The sequence below is a fragment of the Erythranthe guttata genome, chromosome 11 (genome assembly GCF_056151865.1).
Source record: "Erythranthe guttata isolate IM_541 chromosome 11, IM_541, whole genome shotgun sequence".
Taxonomy (NCBI): Eukaryota; Viridiplantae; Streptophyta; class Magnoliopsida; order Lamiales; family Phrymaceae; genus Erythranthe; species Erythranthe guttata.
The window spans coordinates 2,740,495-2,758,317 of NC_142543.1; the positions used below are offsets into that span (position 1 = coordinate 2,740,495).

The following is a 17,823-nucleotide window of genomic DNA, read 5'->3' on the forward strand; positions in this document are numbered from 1 at the left end:
TGTCTAAAATCCCCAAAACAATATTTTGTACATTCAACGGTCTGTCCGAATACATTAAACTTGTTAAAAATCCATCCGCACAACTTAGTTGGATAACTTAAACTGAAAATATACATCTTAAACTGAAAATAGATAACTTAGGTTAGACAATTTAAACTGAAATCAGAATACTTAATTAGATAATTTGAACTGAAAAATAGATATCTTAGATAAAAAATAATATTTTTTCAGTGATGTCGTGGCATAAATTCGGCGGCCAGCAGCATGCGACTAGTTGGGACGGGCGGAATAATCGAAAATATGTCATGATATTTTTAACAAAAATGCGAAAATACGACTCTCCCGACTTGAAATATATATCTGATTATGTACCAAACAATAAATCTAAGATATTTTTAAAAATACAAGTGGGGTATATATCTCAGAAGCTCTCAGGTTCATCTATTTAAAGAGCCACCTTTAATTTCATCAACATTTATAACAACTTAATTCTATATATTTATATATATAATATAATAAAATATATATTTTTAATTTGTGTCAAATTAAATTTAGGGGAATGGGTTTAACAGGTAAGTTGATTGCCGCAATAGAATTCAAGGCTGGTGGAGATGTGTTCCATGAACTGATCAGACACAACCCACATCAACTTTCCAATATTACCCCTGGGAATATACAAGGCTGTGATCTGCATGAGGGTGAATTTGGTCATGTTGGTACTATCATCAACTGGAGGTACACCCATGGTAAGTCTATCTATCTATTTATCTTATATATTATTGTCTTAATTTACAATTATTTTTTTCTTTTTAATTTGTTGTAACAAATTAAATTATTAATTCTTCATTTGGATTCAATTGAATAAATCCGATAATTACGAGTTCTTTCGATTGCACGCAGATGGTAAAGAGAAGACGGCGAAACAAGTGATCCAAAAGATAAACGAGGAACAAAAAATGGTACAATTCAAAACGTTCGAAGGAGATTTAATGGAACTATACAAAACTTTTCTTGTAACATGCCACGTCGAGACTAAGAACGAAATCGATATGGTGACATGGACTTTCGAGTACGAAATGCTGAACGACGACGTCGTTGAGCATCCCATCACTCCACTCTCTGTGGCAATCGACATCACCAAAGCTATCGAGACCCATCATGCTGCAAAATAAACCTTGAATTAATATTGTAATTTTCATATGTATAATAATGGTGTGTGTGTGTGTGTGTGTGTGTGTGTGTGTGTGTGTGTGTTTTGAATGTTTTTGTACCTAATAAGTGGGAGATCTTAGCTATAGTAGCTAGGGTTTGTTTCACGTGTGTGTTGTGCCAAGTTTGAAGTACTTTTATTTCTAGTATTCGCGGGTAATGAGTTTGTATTATTATCTCATTAATAATAAATAAAATCTTTTTAAAGCATTGTTATAATTTATTTGAATTTTTTTTCTTAGCTTGGAGAATTGGTGTGTCAATAAGATTTTTAGAATTGGTCTGAATGATAACTCGTTTGTTGTCTCTATAAGGCTTTCCTAACTAAATATTCATATTTTTTCAAATTCACTACTAAAAACAAAGTCCGCTGTTATATGTTATTATTCATTAAATTAGTAGTACCTCTTCGCACTGAGATTAGTTTAATAGCGCTATCTAAACAAGTAAAAAAATAATTATCCTTTAAACTACATGTTAATTTTATTAAATAATTCTTTTATAGACAAATAACATATAATGACATAAGCTGGTTCTATTTAGTATTTTCAACGTTTAGTCATTTCTTAAAGAAAAAAGAAAGAAAAAGAACATAGACAAATTAAACCTGAAAAGGCTCACATGCTTTGGTGGGTCCTTCTACTTTAAATAGGCCGAGCATTATCGTGTATGATTAGTGATTAATCGAAGTAATCTCGACGATTAAGATTGACTCTAGACTGGATTTGAGCTCGAACATTTTCAAGAGTTGGGCCGCCGGGACTTTATTAAGTGTGGGCCCTATGCCAAATTCATATTTAGCAGTAGGGCCCATATCTTAACAAGTAGTATTTGTAACTTACTTACCATCGGAATCATTTATTTTTGGGTCAAATACTCAATTTTTTTCTCAACCGGTCAAAGTTCACATTAAATATATGTACCAATATAGATGTATGTGTTTAATATTGATCTTGTGAAATAAAATTGAATAAAATCGGGATTGATGAAATGGATTACTTAATAAAAGCATGACTAAAGTCTTTCCAAGTAAATTATAATTTGTAAATATATTTATTTTATGGGATTTTTAAAATCCTCCAAACATTACATTAATAGGAAATAAGTTTATTCATATTTTCACTATTTGATTAACGTTAATAGACTACTAAGTTCCGTCTGAAGCTCGTCACCAACTTTCGCCGACTTCCTTTACATGTCCCTTCCTCCACATTATCTATTCAAAAAAACCTTGATATGCGATACCGTCACTACAATACACCATCACCATCACCAACCAATCCCCAAACACATCACCATAAAAGCACAATATACAAATCTATCACTGCTGCGACTGCGAGCAGCTTCACGAATACAGCTACCGTCACCACCATCTTTCTCATAAAATAAATTATTAAGGATATAATCGATAGTTATTAATCAACCAAGCTAACTAGTATTTCACCCGTGCGTTGCACGGAGGTCAGTTTCAAAATGACAAAATTAAACTTATGTAAACGACTATCTCTTTATAACAATACCAATTCAAGTAAAACAAAATGGAAGTAAAAAAAAAACATAAACTTTATCTTTTAATTTAGAGTTGTAACATATGAAATTAAGTTAAATATTACAAATAAGAAAACATGAAGCGCGCAAAACACGATATCAAGATTAAGTGATATCATTTAAAACATATGGTATAACTCTATTTCTTTGATTGCAATCTACTACACCATGTGAATCTTCTGCAAAATAACTGAGGTAACAACAAACATGGTAGGAGAGAAGTAACACAATAGATATTCAAATAACCTGCAAATTTATCACTAATGGCGTTCAATTAGTGATGCACACTACTCAAACAATAATAAAACTTATAAATAAAGAGATATGATGTATACGCCACTACCACTACCGATACCAAGACCGATATCAATACTGATATCAATATTATTACCAATAGTGATACTAATTCGACTAATACTAATACTAATACTTATACTAATAATAATACTAATACTAATACTAATACTAATACTAATACTAATACTAATACTAATACTAATACTAATATTAATACTAATGTTAATACTAATACTAATACTAATATTAATACGAATACTAATACTAATACTAATAATAATACTAATACTAATACTAATAATAATACAAATACTAATACTAATACTAATACTGATACTAATACTAATACTAATACTAATACTAATACTAATACCAATACTAATACTAATATTAATACCGATATTAATACGTATATTAATACTAATACTGATACTAATAATAATACTCATACTCACACCAATACTAATACTAATACTAATAATAATACTAATACTAATATTCATATTGATACTAATACTAATACTGATACTAATACTAAGAATAATACTAAATCTAAGAATAATACTAATATTGATACTAATAGTGATAATAATACTTATACTTACATTGATAATGATAGTTATACTAATACTAATACTAATACTAATACTAATACTAATACTAATACGAAGAATAAGACTAATAATAATACTAATAATAATACTGATACTTATAGTGATACTAATAGTGATATTGATACTAATATTAATAATAATTGTAATACTAATATTAATACTAAGATTAATACTGATACTAATAACAATAATAATTATGATACTGATACTAATACTTATACTCATATTGATACTTATAGGAATATTATATTAATACTAATATTAATACCTATACTGATATTGACACTAATACTGAGACTCATAGAAATATTAATATTAATAGTAAAACTAATACTAATACTTATATTTGATATTGATAATGATACTAATACCGATGCTCATACTGATACTCATACTAATATTGATACTCATACTCATACTGATACTCACAATCATACTGATACTCGTACTAATATTGATACTAATATTGATATTGATATTGATAGTGATACTGATACTGATAGTGATACTAATATCGATACTGATACTGATATTGATACTGATACTGACACTCATATCGATACTGATATTGATACAAATGTTGATACTGATACTGATACTAATATTGATACGAATACGAATACTGATACTGAAACTGAAACTGAAACTGATACTGATACTGATATTGATACTGATACTGATACCGATACCGATACCGATACCGATGCCGAGGCCGATACCGATACTGATGCCGATACTAATGCCGATACCGATATTGATATTGATACTGATGTTGATATTGATACTGATATTTAGACTAATATTAATATTATTATTAATACTAAAACTAATATTAACACTAATATTAATGCTAATACTATTAGTAATACTATTACTAATACTAATATTAATACTAATACTAATACTAATATTAATATTATTTCTAATACTAATATGTTAATATTGTTAATTAATGTAAATGCTAATGTACATATTCTAATGCTAATACTAATTTTAATGTTAATATTAATCTCAATATGCTTATGCTGATTATAATTGTAATACTAATATTATCCAAATCCTTATCCTATTCCTACTCCTATTCATAACACTAATCATGATTCTAATCATAATCATAATTTTAATCCTAACCCTATTTCTAACATTAATTATAATCCTAATAATTTTACTACTAATAATACTAATGTTAATTCTATTTATAATTCTAATTTTAATTCTGACCATAATCCTAATTTTAATGCTAATCGTAATCATAATACTAATACATGTCACTAATTGTAGTACTAATCAATAATCATAATCTTAATTATAATTCTAATACTAATATTAATCATAATTCTAATATTAATTCTAATGCTATATTAACCCTAATTACAACCTGAATCCGAATCCTAGTATCTTATATATAAAAGAAAGAAACGCTGGGCAACCCTAAAAAACTCTAATGGTATTTCTGTAATTATATATTTTTAATATTTTTTTTCTACTAATTTCTAACTATAATTTTTAACAATTACCAATCTCCGATTTTTCATCAATATATCTCAAATCGTAAGAGATAAAGATAGAAATACGATTTTTTAAATCTTAATCTATATATTTGGATTATAAATCTTCTTATGTAAGATTTAAAAAAACCAATGTTATATAAAATATGAATAATACTACATTATTAAATTTTACTAATTATTTCTTTCACTTTTGAAATAATATCCCGTGCATCGCACGGGGAAAAAATGCTAGTTAATACTAATACTAATTCAAAGAATATTAATTATAATCCTAATTCTAATGCTAATCTTAATCACATTCCTAATTCTAATTTTGCATCAATGTTTTTGCAATTATCTATTATTTTTTATAAAAAAACAATTGTATTCAATCTCGCAACTTTTATATCTAATTCCTTATGTGTGGTACCTGAAACATCAAGAAACATATATTAAATATATTAGAAATTAATATTTAATTATATTATCAAGATGACATTAAAATAATTTAAAATAACATAAGGGTATAAGCAAACGTTAAGACGTGAAAAGAACGAATCGTTGTTAATAGGATAAATTACGAAAATCCTCATGAACTTAGGGTAAATTACAGAAAGCACCCCCACTTATCGGTAATTACCAAAATCCCCTAGATGATTGTTTATGTCTTACATGACCCACTTATGGTGTGTTTTTTTACGGAATCTTTCTTATTCCATGTAATATCCCAAAAATTGTGGATTCTACCCTAGCAGACGTGACATTTCTTTTATCTTACTTTTTAAATAAGAAAATTACCCTTAGGGGAGGTAATAGTAATACTAAAAAGTTGTGAAGATGTTATTTAAGAAGAATAAATATTTCGTGTAAAGTTTCCCCTCAGGTAATTTTTGTCTTTAAAAGGTACCATAAACTAATGTCGTGTGCAGGGTAGAATTTGCATTTTTCGGGGAATATTCCACGTAATAAATAAAAATGCGTGAAAAATCACACCGTAAGGGGTCGATGTAAGACGGAAACAAACATTAGGAAAATTTTGGTAATTACGAATATGATATTAAATTAGTAAAAAAAATAAACATTATCTCTGGTCATGTTCATGTAAAATGTATAATATCAAATAATTTATTATGCAATATTTTTTTTATATAAATCCAAGTTTATGAATTAAAATACAAAATTTTCATAACACCATCAATCATACAATTGTAATAAGTGAAAATTTTAAATTGAATTTAAATAAACTAGTAATCTGACCCGTGCGATGCACGGATTGGAATAAAATTAATGCAGACTAATACTCTATTTATTTAGGAATGCACGCGTTTAAAAGTCAGACCAATTATATGGTAAATAAACTGCTAAAAAACTGATTAAAATGAGCTCCTACGGCTACCATACTTTTGCTAAAAGTTACAGTTACATAAACAAATCTTAATTTAAATACTTGATAAAAAAATATAAAATACCAAGATTAATACGTTAATCTCTTAATGAACTTTTAAAACAATTTCATGAATACAGTCAAAATGGAACCATGTATTCTTCATAACACCTACATTAAATTTCATAAATTCACAGACAATTCAAAGTTCTTTATGCATTTTAACCACCCACGAATGTTGCCAAGCTTGGGGATGGGAGAATCAGAGGTACCAAAAAAAGTAGACACTTTTTTATGCGGCATAAAATAATTTTATCCCATCTAGTGCTGCAAACAAACACTAATTAAGAGTATGAATCTTATACATAATATCTCAATCTAAAATTTACTGTATAACCCAAAATTATATATCATCACTATAATATATTAAAGTCAACAATACTAAAAAACATAATAAGTTTCAAAAGTAAAAGTTATATATCATCACCATAATATATTAAAGTCAGCAATACTAAAAAAACATAATAAGTTTAAAAAGTATAATATAAATAAATTACTTAGATCAAATTTTGGAACACTTCCTTATAAACTTCATTCGTCGTAGTATTTGAAGTGTTTTCATTTTTGTCACATATAAGTATCTTCAATCCTTTGCGACTGGTAACTCTTGAGATAGCAACATATAATTGTCCATGCGAAAACACCGGCTTTTGAAGATAAATACCCACATGTTGAAGAGACTGGCCTTGACTTTTATTTATTGTCATTGCAAACGAAAGCATGATAGGAAACTGGCGACGTAGAAATTTAAAAGGAATTCTGCTATCGGATGGCGTCAGAGTGAGTCGTAGAATAAAAACCTTATGACCAATGTTGGTGCCTGATATAATTTTTGCTTCCAAGACTCGCTTTCCTAATCGCTTGATTGACAGTCGGGTGTCATTGCACAAACCTGACGACTGATCCACTGTTTAAATAAAAATCACTTCTCAATTTTAATCCACTGTTGAAATCAAAAATCAAGATTTCAATAAGTACAATTCCATTTTGCAACGGAAAAAAAATCCAATCATTTTCTGAAACGAAAAACAAAAAGAAAAACATTTTAGTCGGAAAACTTTGTTGTTATGCGACTATCGAATACAGAAGGGAAAAAAAATTGCGGAATTGAACGAAGTTAAAAATTAATTATTCTAATACGAAACAAAACAGCTCGATTGTTCTCCTATCTACATTCTGATGCATATTCTAATAACAAACCCGACCGATAGAAGAAATATAAATCAACAAACAACCAAATAAATTAAACCCTTTCCAATCCTATAATTACTGTTAAATACATAGGAAATTGAGAATAAGTGGGAAGTGGGAAGATTTCGTGGAACTTACCTATTGACTAATGAACTTTATTTTTGCAAAGAGAAAGATACCCACAAAGAAGTGGGAAAATGATATAAATAGGTGTTTTTTGGGGAGAAAAATATGAGAAAAGAAGTAGGAGAAGTGGGTAGGATTTTAGAGAGATGTAGATTCGGGGTAGAAATCTGGAGAAAGAGAACTTGAGTTGAAGAAGGATACATAGATTCGGTGTGAACAAAAGATGTGGATATTTCGGAGTATGAAAAGCCGTGAAGATGAAGTGGGGTGGGTGGAGCACAAATCGCCGCGGGATTAGTCATGAGTGGCTGGATTTGCGCAGATTTTCGCGAGATTGGTTGGGGTTGGGCGGATCCGGTGGTGGTGGTCGGATTTGTAAAGAAGAAGAGAAAAATTTAAAGGAAAAAAAAAAACAAAGAATCGTGAAGGAGATGAAGTGGAGAGGAGAGACATGAAAAGTGGGATGTGCGAAAATAATAAAATAATAAAAGATACGTAGATTTGGTATGGGAAAAAAATCTTGATAATTCCTTGAAAAAATGTAATTAGTTTAGAATTAAAACATCATTAAAATTAGTTTAAATGAAAATTGAATGGGAAAAAAATCTGGATAAATCCTTGAAAAAATGTAATTAGTTTAGAATTAAAATATCATTAAAATTAGTTTAAATGAAAATTGAAATAAAAAATTAAATGAAAATTGAAGTAATCTTATTAATAAAATGAATAAAATGAAAATAATAATTGAAATTGAAATAAAAAAATTAAATGAAAATTGAAGTAATCTTATTAATAAAATGAAAATAATAAAATAACAAAATCTGGATAATAAAAAATTTAAATGAAAATTGAAGTAATTCTAAAACATCATTACAATTAGTTTAAATGAAAATTGAATGGAAAAAAAATCTGGATAATTCCTTGAAAAAATGTAATTAGTTTAGAATTAAAATATCATTAAAATTAGTTTAAATGAAAATTGAAATAAAAAAATTAAATGAAAATTGAAGTAATCTTATTAATAAAATGAAAATAATAATTGAAATTGAAATAAAAAAATTAAATGAAAATTGAAGTAATCTTATTAATAAAATGAAAATAATAAAATAATAAATCTGGATAATAAAAAATTTAAATGAAAATTGAAGTAATCTTATTAATAAAATGAAAATAATAAAATAATAAAATCTGGATAATTCCTTGAAAATGAAAATAATAAAATAATAAAATCTGGATAATTCCTTTAAAAAACGTAATTAGTTTAGAATTAAAATATTAGTTTAAATGAAAATTGAAATTATAAAAGAATAAAAGTAAGAAATAAACAATAAAAGTAAAAAATAATTAAATGACAAATGTAGCGAAAAAATGAGCGGGAAAAAAAACCCTAGGGTTTCACCAGAACAACCTTCCTTTTATTAATAAGATTAGTTTAAATGAAAATTGAAATTATAACAGAATAAAAGTAAGAAATAAACAATAAAAGTAAAAAATAATTAAATGACAAATGTAGCGAAAAAATGAGCGGGAAAACAAACCCTAGGGTTTCACCAGAACAACCTTCCTTTTATTAATAAGATTTAAATTATATTAATTACTATTAAAATTAAATTAAAAAATAAAACTAATTAAAGTTTTCAAGAAAGTTGATATATTTAGAGCATTTTATAAATGGTATGATATAAATATATAATAAAATAATTTAATATCTTTTTAATTTTGGAAAATGGTGACATGTTTTTGATGATTTATTTTCACCAATCAATTTGCCACATGGGATGAAATTGAATACATGTCACCAATTGAAATTAACAAATGTCAATCAATTAGGTGTGGAATTCAACTTTTATATATTATATAGATTGCAAAAGATGTTCTTTCGAATTAGAAGGAAGAGGGGATCCTCCTACATGAATTTGCTAAATGGAGCGTGACACTAATTTTCCCATTTTTTATATAAGAAAATTTGTAAATATCACTTCAATATTACTATTACATTTGATCAACTAAAATTAAAGTCAAGATATAATTCGGATGTTTAAATAATTACATATTCCACAATAACTGTTGCTATTTTCAAAAAGTATTTTTATTGATTTAATCTTATTAATGCATCTGATCTGAATATTAATGCTCTCTTATAAATCATTAATGACAAATCTTGTTTTAATCATTTTTTATGTGATTTTTCAAAAATCAAGGTACACTCATTAATGCTAAAACACTTATTGTTTTTAAAAATAAAAATTAGTTCAAATTTTTTAAATGATTTATTATTAGACTTTAAATTTTCAATGATTTATTAATTGAACTTTTCGCAATTTCACTATTATTACATCGATAGTTGAGAGATGGGAGTAATTACTAGTCGATAAATAATTATTTATTCTTGTTGTCAGTAGTTTTCTTGGAAGCTATACCAACTTTTATTCATATATCAATCAATGATTCAAGATTTTCTAAATAATTTTTAAATAATTAATATAATTTCAGGATTGGAAAAAAAAAACCGTGAGATATTTATGTCAAAACTCAAAAGTAGATCGAAACATATTTATGAATTCATATTCCACAAATAATTGGAATCACATGATATATGAGTAGTAGTAATCAAATAAAATCGATGAAGATAAGATTTTGATTTCTGAGCAGAAGAAACGTGTTTGCTTTAGTGGATAGTTGGTGATTACAAAAAGTTGTCTCTTATAGCGACTCTTCATATAAATTACAACAAGCGGGTTTAATTAAAGTATGTCGTAATTAACAAAAGTAGGACTCTAATTAACAGTGCAGTTTAACAACCCAAGGAAAATCGTTAACCCGAGAAAGCGAAAGGAACTAACAATTATCGAAATACAAAAAAACTACAATAACCCCCTAAACGGTGATCTTTTACGGGATAGTTTGCGAGTATAGTGCAATTAGTATAACCCTGGGTTATAAGAATTGGGTAAAAATTACTCTATGGTATTTTATTGACAAAACTCCCCGTATGTTATACTTTTTCTCAGCAATTAGTACCTCTGTGTAGAGGGTTGTGTCCCAAAAATAATTCAATCATAGGGGTTTTTTAACGAGTAAAATAATATGAGGTAGTTTTTCAGTAATGTAATTCGAGTTAACACAGGGGAGTTGAGTGCAATAAAACCCGATAGTTTGCCAAACAAATGCATTGTGGGGGATTTTTTCTAGTATTTATAACACGAAGAGTTTTTTCAACACTTAGATGAAACACAACGTTCTAAATGCAATAAACCAATATAATTTGGAGGTGGAAATTGGAACATCATTTCAGATTTTATATCAATTTCTATTCCAAAATTTCAATTTTTGGAAAAAAAAATTTTGTTCGGTGTTCCAATTTCTGATTTTTTCCGAATCTTTTTATATGAATGTGCGGTAGTGAGTGGGCTGATTGTGCGTGCGAAAAACACGTGTGTCGAAATTGTACAAATACAAAATACAGGCTGAATTTAAAGAGTGCAATTAGGCTCAAAACAATGCAAAATTCAGCCCATGTGATTCACATTTCCCAATTAGAGTATTACATATTTAGTACATAGTACAATCCATCAAAAGCACACATACACTTACGTAATATTACTGTCTTGGCTACTAAATTACTGTCTCAGACAGTAATATTACTGTTTCGGACAGTAATATTATGAATATTATTTTTCCGAACAGTAATATTATTAATATTATTGTCTAAGACAGTTAAATTACTGTTGGAGACAGTAATTTAACATCCAAGGCAGTAATATTCGTTAAAATATTTTTTTAAGGAAAAAAAAAAGTCAATTAACAGTTAAATTACTGTCTCCGACAGGTAAATAACTGCTGGAGACAGTAATTTAGCAACGAATACAGTAATATTAATTAAAAATATTTTTTTTAAGAATAAAAAAGTCAATTAATAGTTAAATTACTGTCTCCGACAGTTAAATAACTGCTGGAGACAGTAATTTAGCAACGAATACAGTAATATTAATTAAAATATTTTTGAAGAAAAAAAAAAACAAAAGTGTCAATTAACAGTTAAATTACTGTCTCAGGCATTAAATAACTGCCGGAGACAGTAATTTAGCAGACAATACAGTAATATTAATTAAAATATATTTTTTAAGAAAAAAAAAACAAAAGTCAACGCCGGAGATCCGGCGGTCAACGGCAGTTGACCGGCTGGAAAAAAACTTTCAGGAAATTAAAAAAAAAAAAAAAAAAAAGTCAACGCCGGTCAACAGCGGCGACCGGCAGTCTCCGGTGGTGGCGGGTCAAAATTAGGGTCAAAATTGAAATTAGGGTTAAAATTGGTTAATTGATGAAATTGGGCTAAATTGGGGTGTAAATCATGAAATTGGAGTTAAATTGGGTTTCAATGAATTGGGGGGTAATTTTGGTATATATAAAATGATTTTCCTTATTTGCAAATAAGTTTGAATGAGTTGGATTTATTTGAAGGACAAAAAAGTTGGATGTCCCTCTTTTAATTAAGTGCCCTTTGTCATTGGCCTATTTGTCATGACCTCAATTAATAAATGTGCATGAATTTTAGAAAAATCATAATAAAATAACTAAGAAAACCACTTTTATTAAATATTTAATCATTAATTCTCTTAATATAGTAAGGGCAAATGGCAAAAAGGCCCATCATCACATGGGACTTAAATGCATTTTGGTCCACAAAAAAAACAGTCTCTCAATTAAGCCCATCCCCATGTCTTTAGTCTAAAATACCCTCAATAATATAATTCTTATCAATTCCACCCATTATGATCTAACTTCCTTAATATTACACATTGACCCCAGATTTAAACAAATATATCACATTAACCCCCAAAACTTTTTTTTTCATAAAATAATTTTTTTTTTCTGAAATGTCCAGATTCCGGCCAGATTCCGGCATTGATTTTTTTTTTTTTTTTTTTTTTTTGAAAACTTTTTTTTTCCTGAAATTTTTTCCGGTCGGTCAAACACCGTTGGCCGCCGGTCTCCGGCGTAAACTTTTTTTTTTTTTTTCTTAGAAGAAAAAAATATTTTAATTAATATTACTGTTTTAGCTACTAAATTACTGTCTCAGACAGTAATATTACTGTTTGGGACAGTAATATTATTAATATTATTTTTTCCGAACAGTAATATTATGAATATTATTTTTCCGAACAGTAATATTATTAATATTATTGTCTAAGACAGTTAAATTACTGTTGAAGACAGTAATTTAGCATCTAAGGCAGTACTATTAATTAAAAAAAAATTAAGAAAAAAAATGAAAAAAAAAGCCAATTAACAGTTAAATTACTGTCTCCGACAGTTAAATAACTGCTGGAGACAGTAATTTAGCAAACGAATACAGTAACATTAATTAAAAATATTTTTTTAAAGAATAAAAAAGTCAATTAACAGTTAAATCACTGTCTCCAACAGTTAAATAACTGCTGGAGACAATAATTTAGCAACTAATACAGTAATATTAATTAAAATATTTTGAAGAAAAAAAAAATCAATTAACAGCTAAATTACTGTCTCCGGTAGTTAAATAACTGCCGGAGACAGTAATTTAGCAGCCAAGACAGTAATATTAATTAAAAAAAAAAATTATAAAAAAAAAAAAAAGTCAACGACGGAGACCGGCGGTCTCCGGCGGTCAACGCCGGATTCTGGCCGGAAAAAAAAACATTTCAGAAAAAAAAAATATTTTCTGAAAAAAAAAAATTTGGGGGGTTAATGTGATATATTTGTTTAAATCCGGGGTCAATGTGTAATATTAAGGAAGTTAGAGCATAATTGGTGGAATTGATAAGAATTAGGGTTAAAATTGGGGTCAAAATTGAAATTAGGGTTAAGATTGGTTAATTAATGAAATTGGGCTAAATTGGGGTGTAAATCATCAAATTGGAGTTGAATTGTGTTTCAATGAATTAGGGGTAATTTTGTATATATATAAGGATTTTCCTTATTTGCAAATAAGTTTGAATGGGGTGGATTTATTTGAAGGACAAAAAAGTTGGATGTCCCTCTTTTAATTAAGTGCCCTTGTCATGGGTCTATCTGCCATTACCGCATATAGTAATAAAGGCATAGTTGAGAAATCACAATAAATAATTCATGGGAATCCGAATAAAATTCTCTAGAAATAGAAATAACATGAATTTGTTTTTTTGTTTTTCTCTTTTTACTTTAAAACAATCGCATTCCATAATACATTTGTCGGTAAGTGACTGTCATGAATAATGATGTTGTCGGTGGTTTAGTGGAAGCCACATCAGCTTTGTGAAATGACAATTTTACCCCAGTTTAATCTCGTGATTCCAATCTTGGTTATTATTTTCTTAAAAATATATTAATAATAAAGTATTTTAATTATTTAGATATTTTTTGCTTATTAATAAAATTATTAAAACTAAAAAAAAAAATTGTTTGCAACTTCTGGTATTTCAAATGAGATGCAGAGTAAAAGAGATGGTGATCATTTATGTCAAAAGTAGATCGAAATTACAGAAATTGAAATTAATACAATTATTTATACAGTGCAATCAAATCATAAAACCTATATAGATAAGATTTTAATATTTGGGGAAGAAAAACGTGTGTTTGGTGGTACCGGAAGCCTGTAGCGATTTAAATTATTAAAAAAAGGACAAATTTGCTAAAACCCCCTAAACAATATTTATTTGTCTAAAACCCCCTAAACAATATTTTGTACATTCAACAGTCGGTCCGGCTATTTTGAACTTGCTAAAAATCCCTCCGGACAGCTTAGTTGGATAACTTAAACTAAAAATATACATTTTAGACTGAAAATAGATAACTTAGGTTAGATAATTTAAAACGAAATCAGAATACTTAATTAGAGAATTTGGATTGAAAATAGACATTTTAGATGAAAATAATGTTTTTTTTCAATGATGTAGTGGCAGAAATTAGGCTCTTGGCGGCATATAACTAGTTGGAAGAGACGGAATAGTTGAAGAAATGTCATAATACTTTTAGCAGAACGCGAAAATATTACTGTCCTGATTTGAAATATATATCTGATTATGTACCAAACAATGAATCAAAATAAATTAAGAAATACAAGTGGGGTATATCTGAGAAGCTCCCAGGTTCATCTATTTAAAGAGCCACATTTCATCAACATTTATAACAACTTAATTCTATATATTTATATATAACATAATAAAATATATATTTTTGTGTCAAATTAAATTTAGGGGAATGGGTTTAACAGGTAAGTTGATTGCTGCAATTGAATTCAAGGCTGGTGGAGATGTGTTCCATGAACTGATCAGACACAACCCACATCAACTTTCCAATATTACCCCTGGGAATATACAAGGTTGTGATCTGCATGAGGGGGAATTTGGTCATGTTGGTACTATCATCAACTGGAGGTACACCCATGGTAAGTCTATCTATCTATTTATCTTATATATTATTGTCTTAATTTACAATTATTTTTTTCTTTTTAATGTGTTGTAACAAATTCAATTATTAATTCTTCATTTGGATTCAATTAAATAAATCCGATAATTACCATGAGCTCCTTCGATTGCAATCAGATGGTAAAGAGAAGACAGCGAAACAAGTGGTCCAAACAATAAACGAGGAACAAAAATTGGTACAATTCAAAACATTCGAAGGAGATTTAATGGAACTATACAAAACTTTTCTCGTAACATGCCACGTCGAGACTAATAACGGAATCGATCTGGTGACGTGGACCTTCGAGTACGAGATGCTGAACGACGACGTCGTTGAGCATCCTATCACTCTCCTCTCCTTGGCAATCGGCATCACCAAAGATATCGAGACCCATCATGTTGGGAAATAATTCATAACCTTAAATTAATATTGTAATTTTCATATGTATAATAATGGTGTGTGTGTGTGTGTGTGTGTTTGAATGTATTTGTACCTAATAAGTGGGAGATCTTAGCTGTAGTAGCTAGGGTTTGTTTCATGTGTGTTGTGCCAAGTTCGAAGTACTCTTTTATTTCTAGTATTCGCGGGTAATGAGTTTGTATTATCTCATTAATAATAAATAGAATCTTTTTTAAGCATTATATTGTTAGAATTCATTTGATTTTTTTAAGTATTAATGAATAAGATTTTTAGAAATTGGTCGGAATGATAAGATTTGATTAATTTTCTACTGACTATTTAGTTAGTAAGAAGTTCGGTTCTTTAGAGTTAGATCTTGTATTAAATTATCTGTTAAAATATGGTATTATATGTGATTTGTCTATAAAATATTTTATTTAATAAAATTAACATGTTGTTTGAAGGATAATATAGTCTTTTACTTGTTTAGTTACCTCATATTAAATTAATCTCAGTGGAGAGGGGTGCAACTAATTTAATGAAATAATAGCATCTAAATAGCAGGTTGAACGTGTTATAATTAGTTAGATCGTGTTATAATCGCATGTTACAAGAATCATATATGAAAAGTTAGATCGTTTAAAATTAAGATCTACTGCAAATAACTCTCATTTCGATCCAAAAACTATCATTAAAAAAAATGATTTTTTTGGAAATAAAAATAAAAAGAAATATTTTAAAATGGAGATCCACATAATTCACTCGTTATATTTAATATTTTCAACCTTTAACCATTTCTTTAAATAAAAAAAAATAAAAAAAGAATATCGAAAAACCTAAAAAGGCTCACATGCTTTGGTGGGTCCTTCTACTTTAAAATATGCCAAACATTATCATCTACATTTTGAATGAAGTAATTTGAACGGTCAAGATTAAGAGGGTGTTTGGCTAAGCTTATAAGATGTTAAAAAGAACTTATAAGATGTTTTAGAGCTTATAAGCTCTTTCAAAATGTTTGGTATTTTTTTAGAAAAAGATCTTAATTTTTTTTAAAATAAGTTGTTGGAGAGCAAATAAGATCTTTTTAAATAAGTACATTTACCCCACCTTTTATTTAAGATCTTATAATGAGTAAAAATAAGAAATACGCCCATTATCCAGACACTCTAAAAATTAATTATAAAAAAAATAATATAACAACTTATCAGCACTTAAAACATCTTATCATATGTAAGAGCTTATCAGCTGTTTAAAATAAGCTTAACCAAACATCCTCTAACTCTTGATTGAATTCGGGCTCGAACATTTTCAAGAGTTGGACGTCGAGACTGTATTAAGTGTGGGCCCTATCCCAAATTCATATTTGGCACTGAGGGCCCAAAACTGAACAAGTACTTGTAACTCACTTATTTATTTTTGGGTCAAACTACTCAAGTTTATGCTCAACTGGTCAAAATTCACATTGAATATACGTACCAGTATTCATGTATGGGTTGAATGAGTGGATTGTGATTATAATATTTGGTAATATTTCATTGGATCTTGTGAAATAAAATTGAATAAAATAGGGATTGATGAAATGGAGTACTTAATTAAATCATGACTAAAGTCTTTCAAGTAATTATAGTTTGTAGATATGACTATTCCAATGGACCAATATTTACTGGGCTACAGGTCTTGTTTAAAATTAATTGCTATGAAGGTGCAATCATCTTCAAATAAGGTTTGAGTTTGATAAATTGGCCTCGGCCAAATTACAGAAGTACAAATAAAATTTAAATTTATTTAATTAGGGTAAGTCATATTATCCCAATTCATTTGCTCGTATTCTCTCTACTATGACCAACTCCGCACGTCTAACTTGAGCGTCGGAGGGGTTTCCGACCCCGACTTAGATTACCTGTTTTCTGTTCACAGAATTCTCAAGTTAATTAAGGTGTCTGAGGACCATCTAGCTCGTGAGCACGTGATCCACCTAGCTCTGTCAGCTCTTTCCATTCCAATACCCCAGATGAATTTGCTAAATGAAGGATGCTACTAATTCTCTCTTTTTTTATGTAATAAGAAAATTTGTAAATAG

At 28.2% G+C, this 17,823-nt stretch overlaps 2 protein-coding genes across 2 annotated transcripts; both read left to right on the plus strand.

Annotated features, from left to right (window-relative positions):
* Positions 1–482: 482 nt before the first annotated feature.
* On the plus strand, positions 483–1,416 carry LOC105962969 (kirola). Its single transcript, XM_012987315.2, has 2 exons — positions 483–746; positions 901–1,416. Exons 1-2 carry the CDS (start codon positions 560–562, stop codon positions 1,170–1,172), a joined length of 459 nt encoding a protein of 152 aa, XP_012842769.2. The 5' UTR covers positions 483–559; the 3' UTR covers positions 1,173–1,416.
* Positions 1,417–15,067: 13,651 nt separating this feature from the next.
* LOC148766783 (kirola-like) lies at positions 15,068–15,985 on the plus strand. Its single transcript, XM_088825236.1, has 2 exons — positions 15,068–15,324; positions 15,482–15,985. The coding sequence occupies exons 1-2, from the start codon at positions 15,138–15,140 to the stop codon at positions 15,751–15,753; spliced, it is 459 nt and encodes a 152-aa protein (XP_088681362.1). The 5' UTR covers positions 15,068–15,137; the 3' UTR covers positions 15,754–15,985.
* Positions 15,986–17,823: the final 1,838 nt, after the last annotated feature.

Coding starts and splice junctions, on each gene's coding strand:
- LOC105962969 (XM_012987315.2), top strand. CDS start 560: ATGGGTTTAACAGGTAAGTTGATTGCCGCAATAGAATTCAAGGCTGGT. Junction 747..900: donor CAACTGGAGGTACACCCATG/GTAAGTCTATCT, acceptor GATTGCACGCAG/ATGGTAAAGAGAAGACGGCG.
- LOC148766783 (XM_088825236.1), top strand. CDS start 15,138: ATGGGTTTAACAGGTAAGTTGATTGCTGCAATTGAATTCAAGGCTGGT. Junction 15,325..15,481: donor CAACTGGAGGTACACCCATG/GTAAGTCTATCT, acceptor GATTGCAATCAG/ATGGTAAAGAGAAGACAGCG.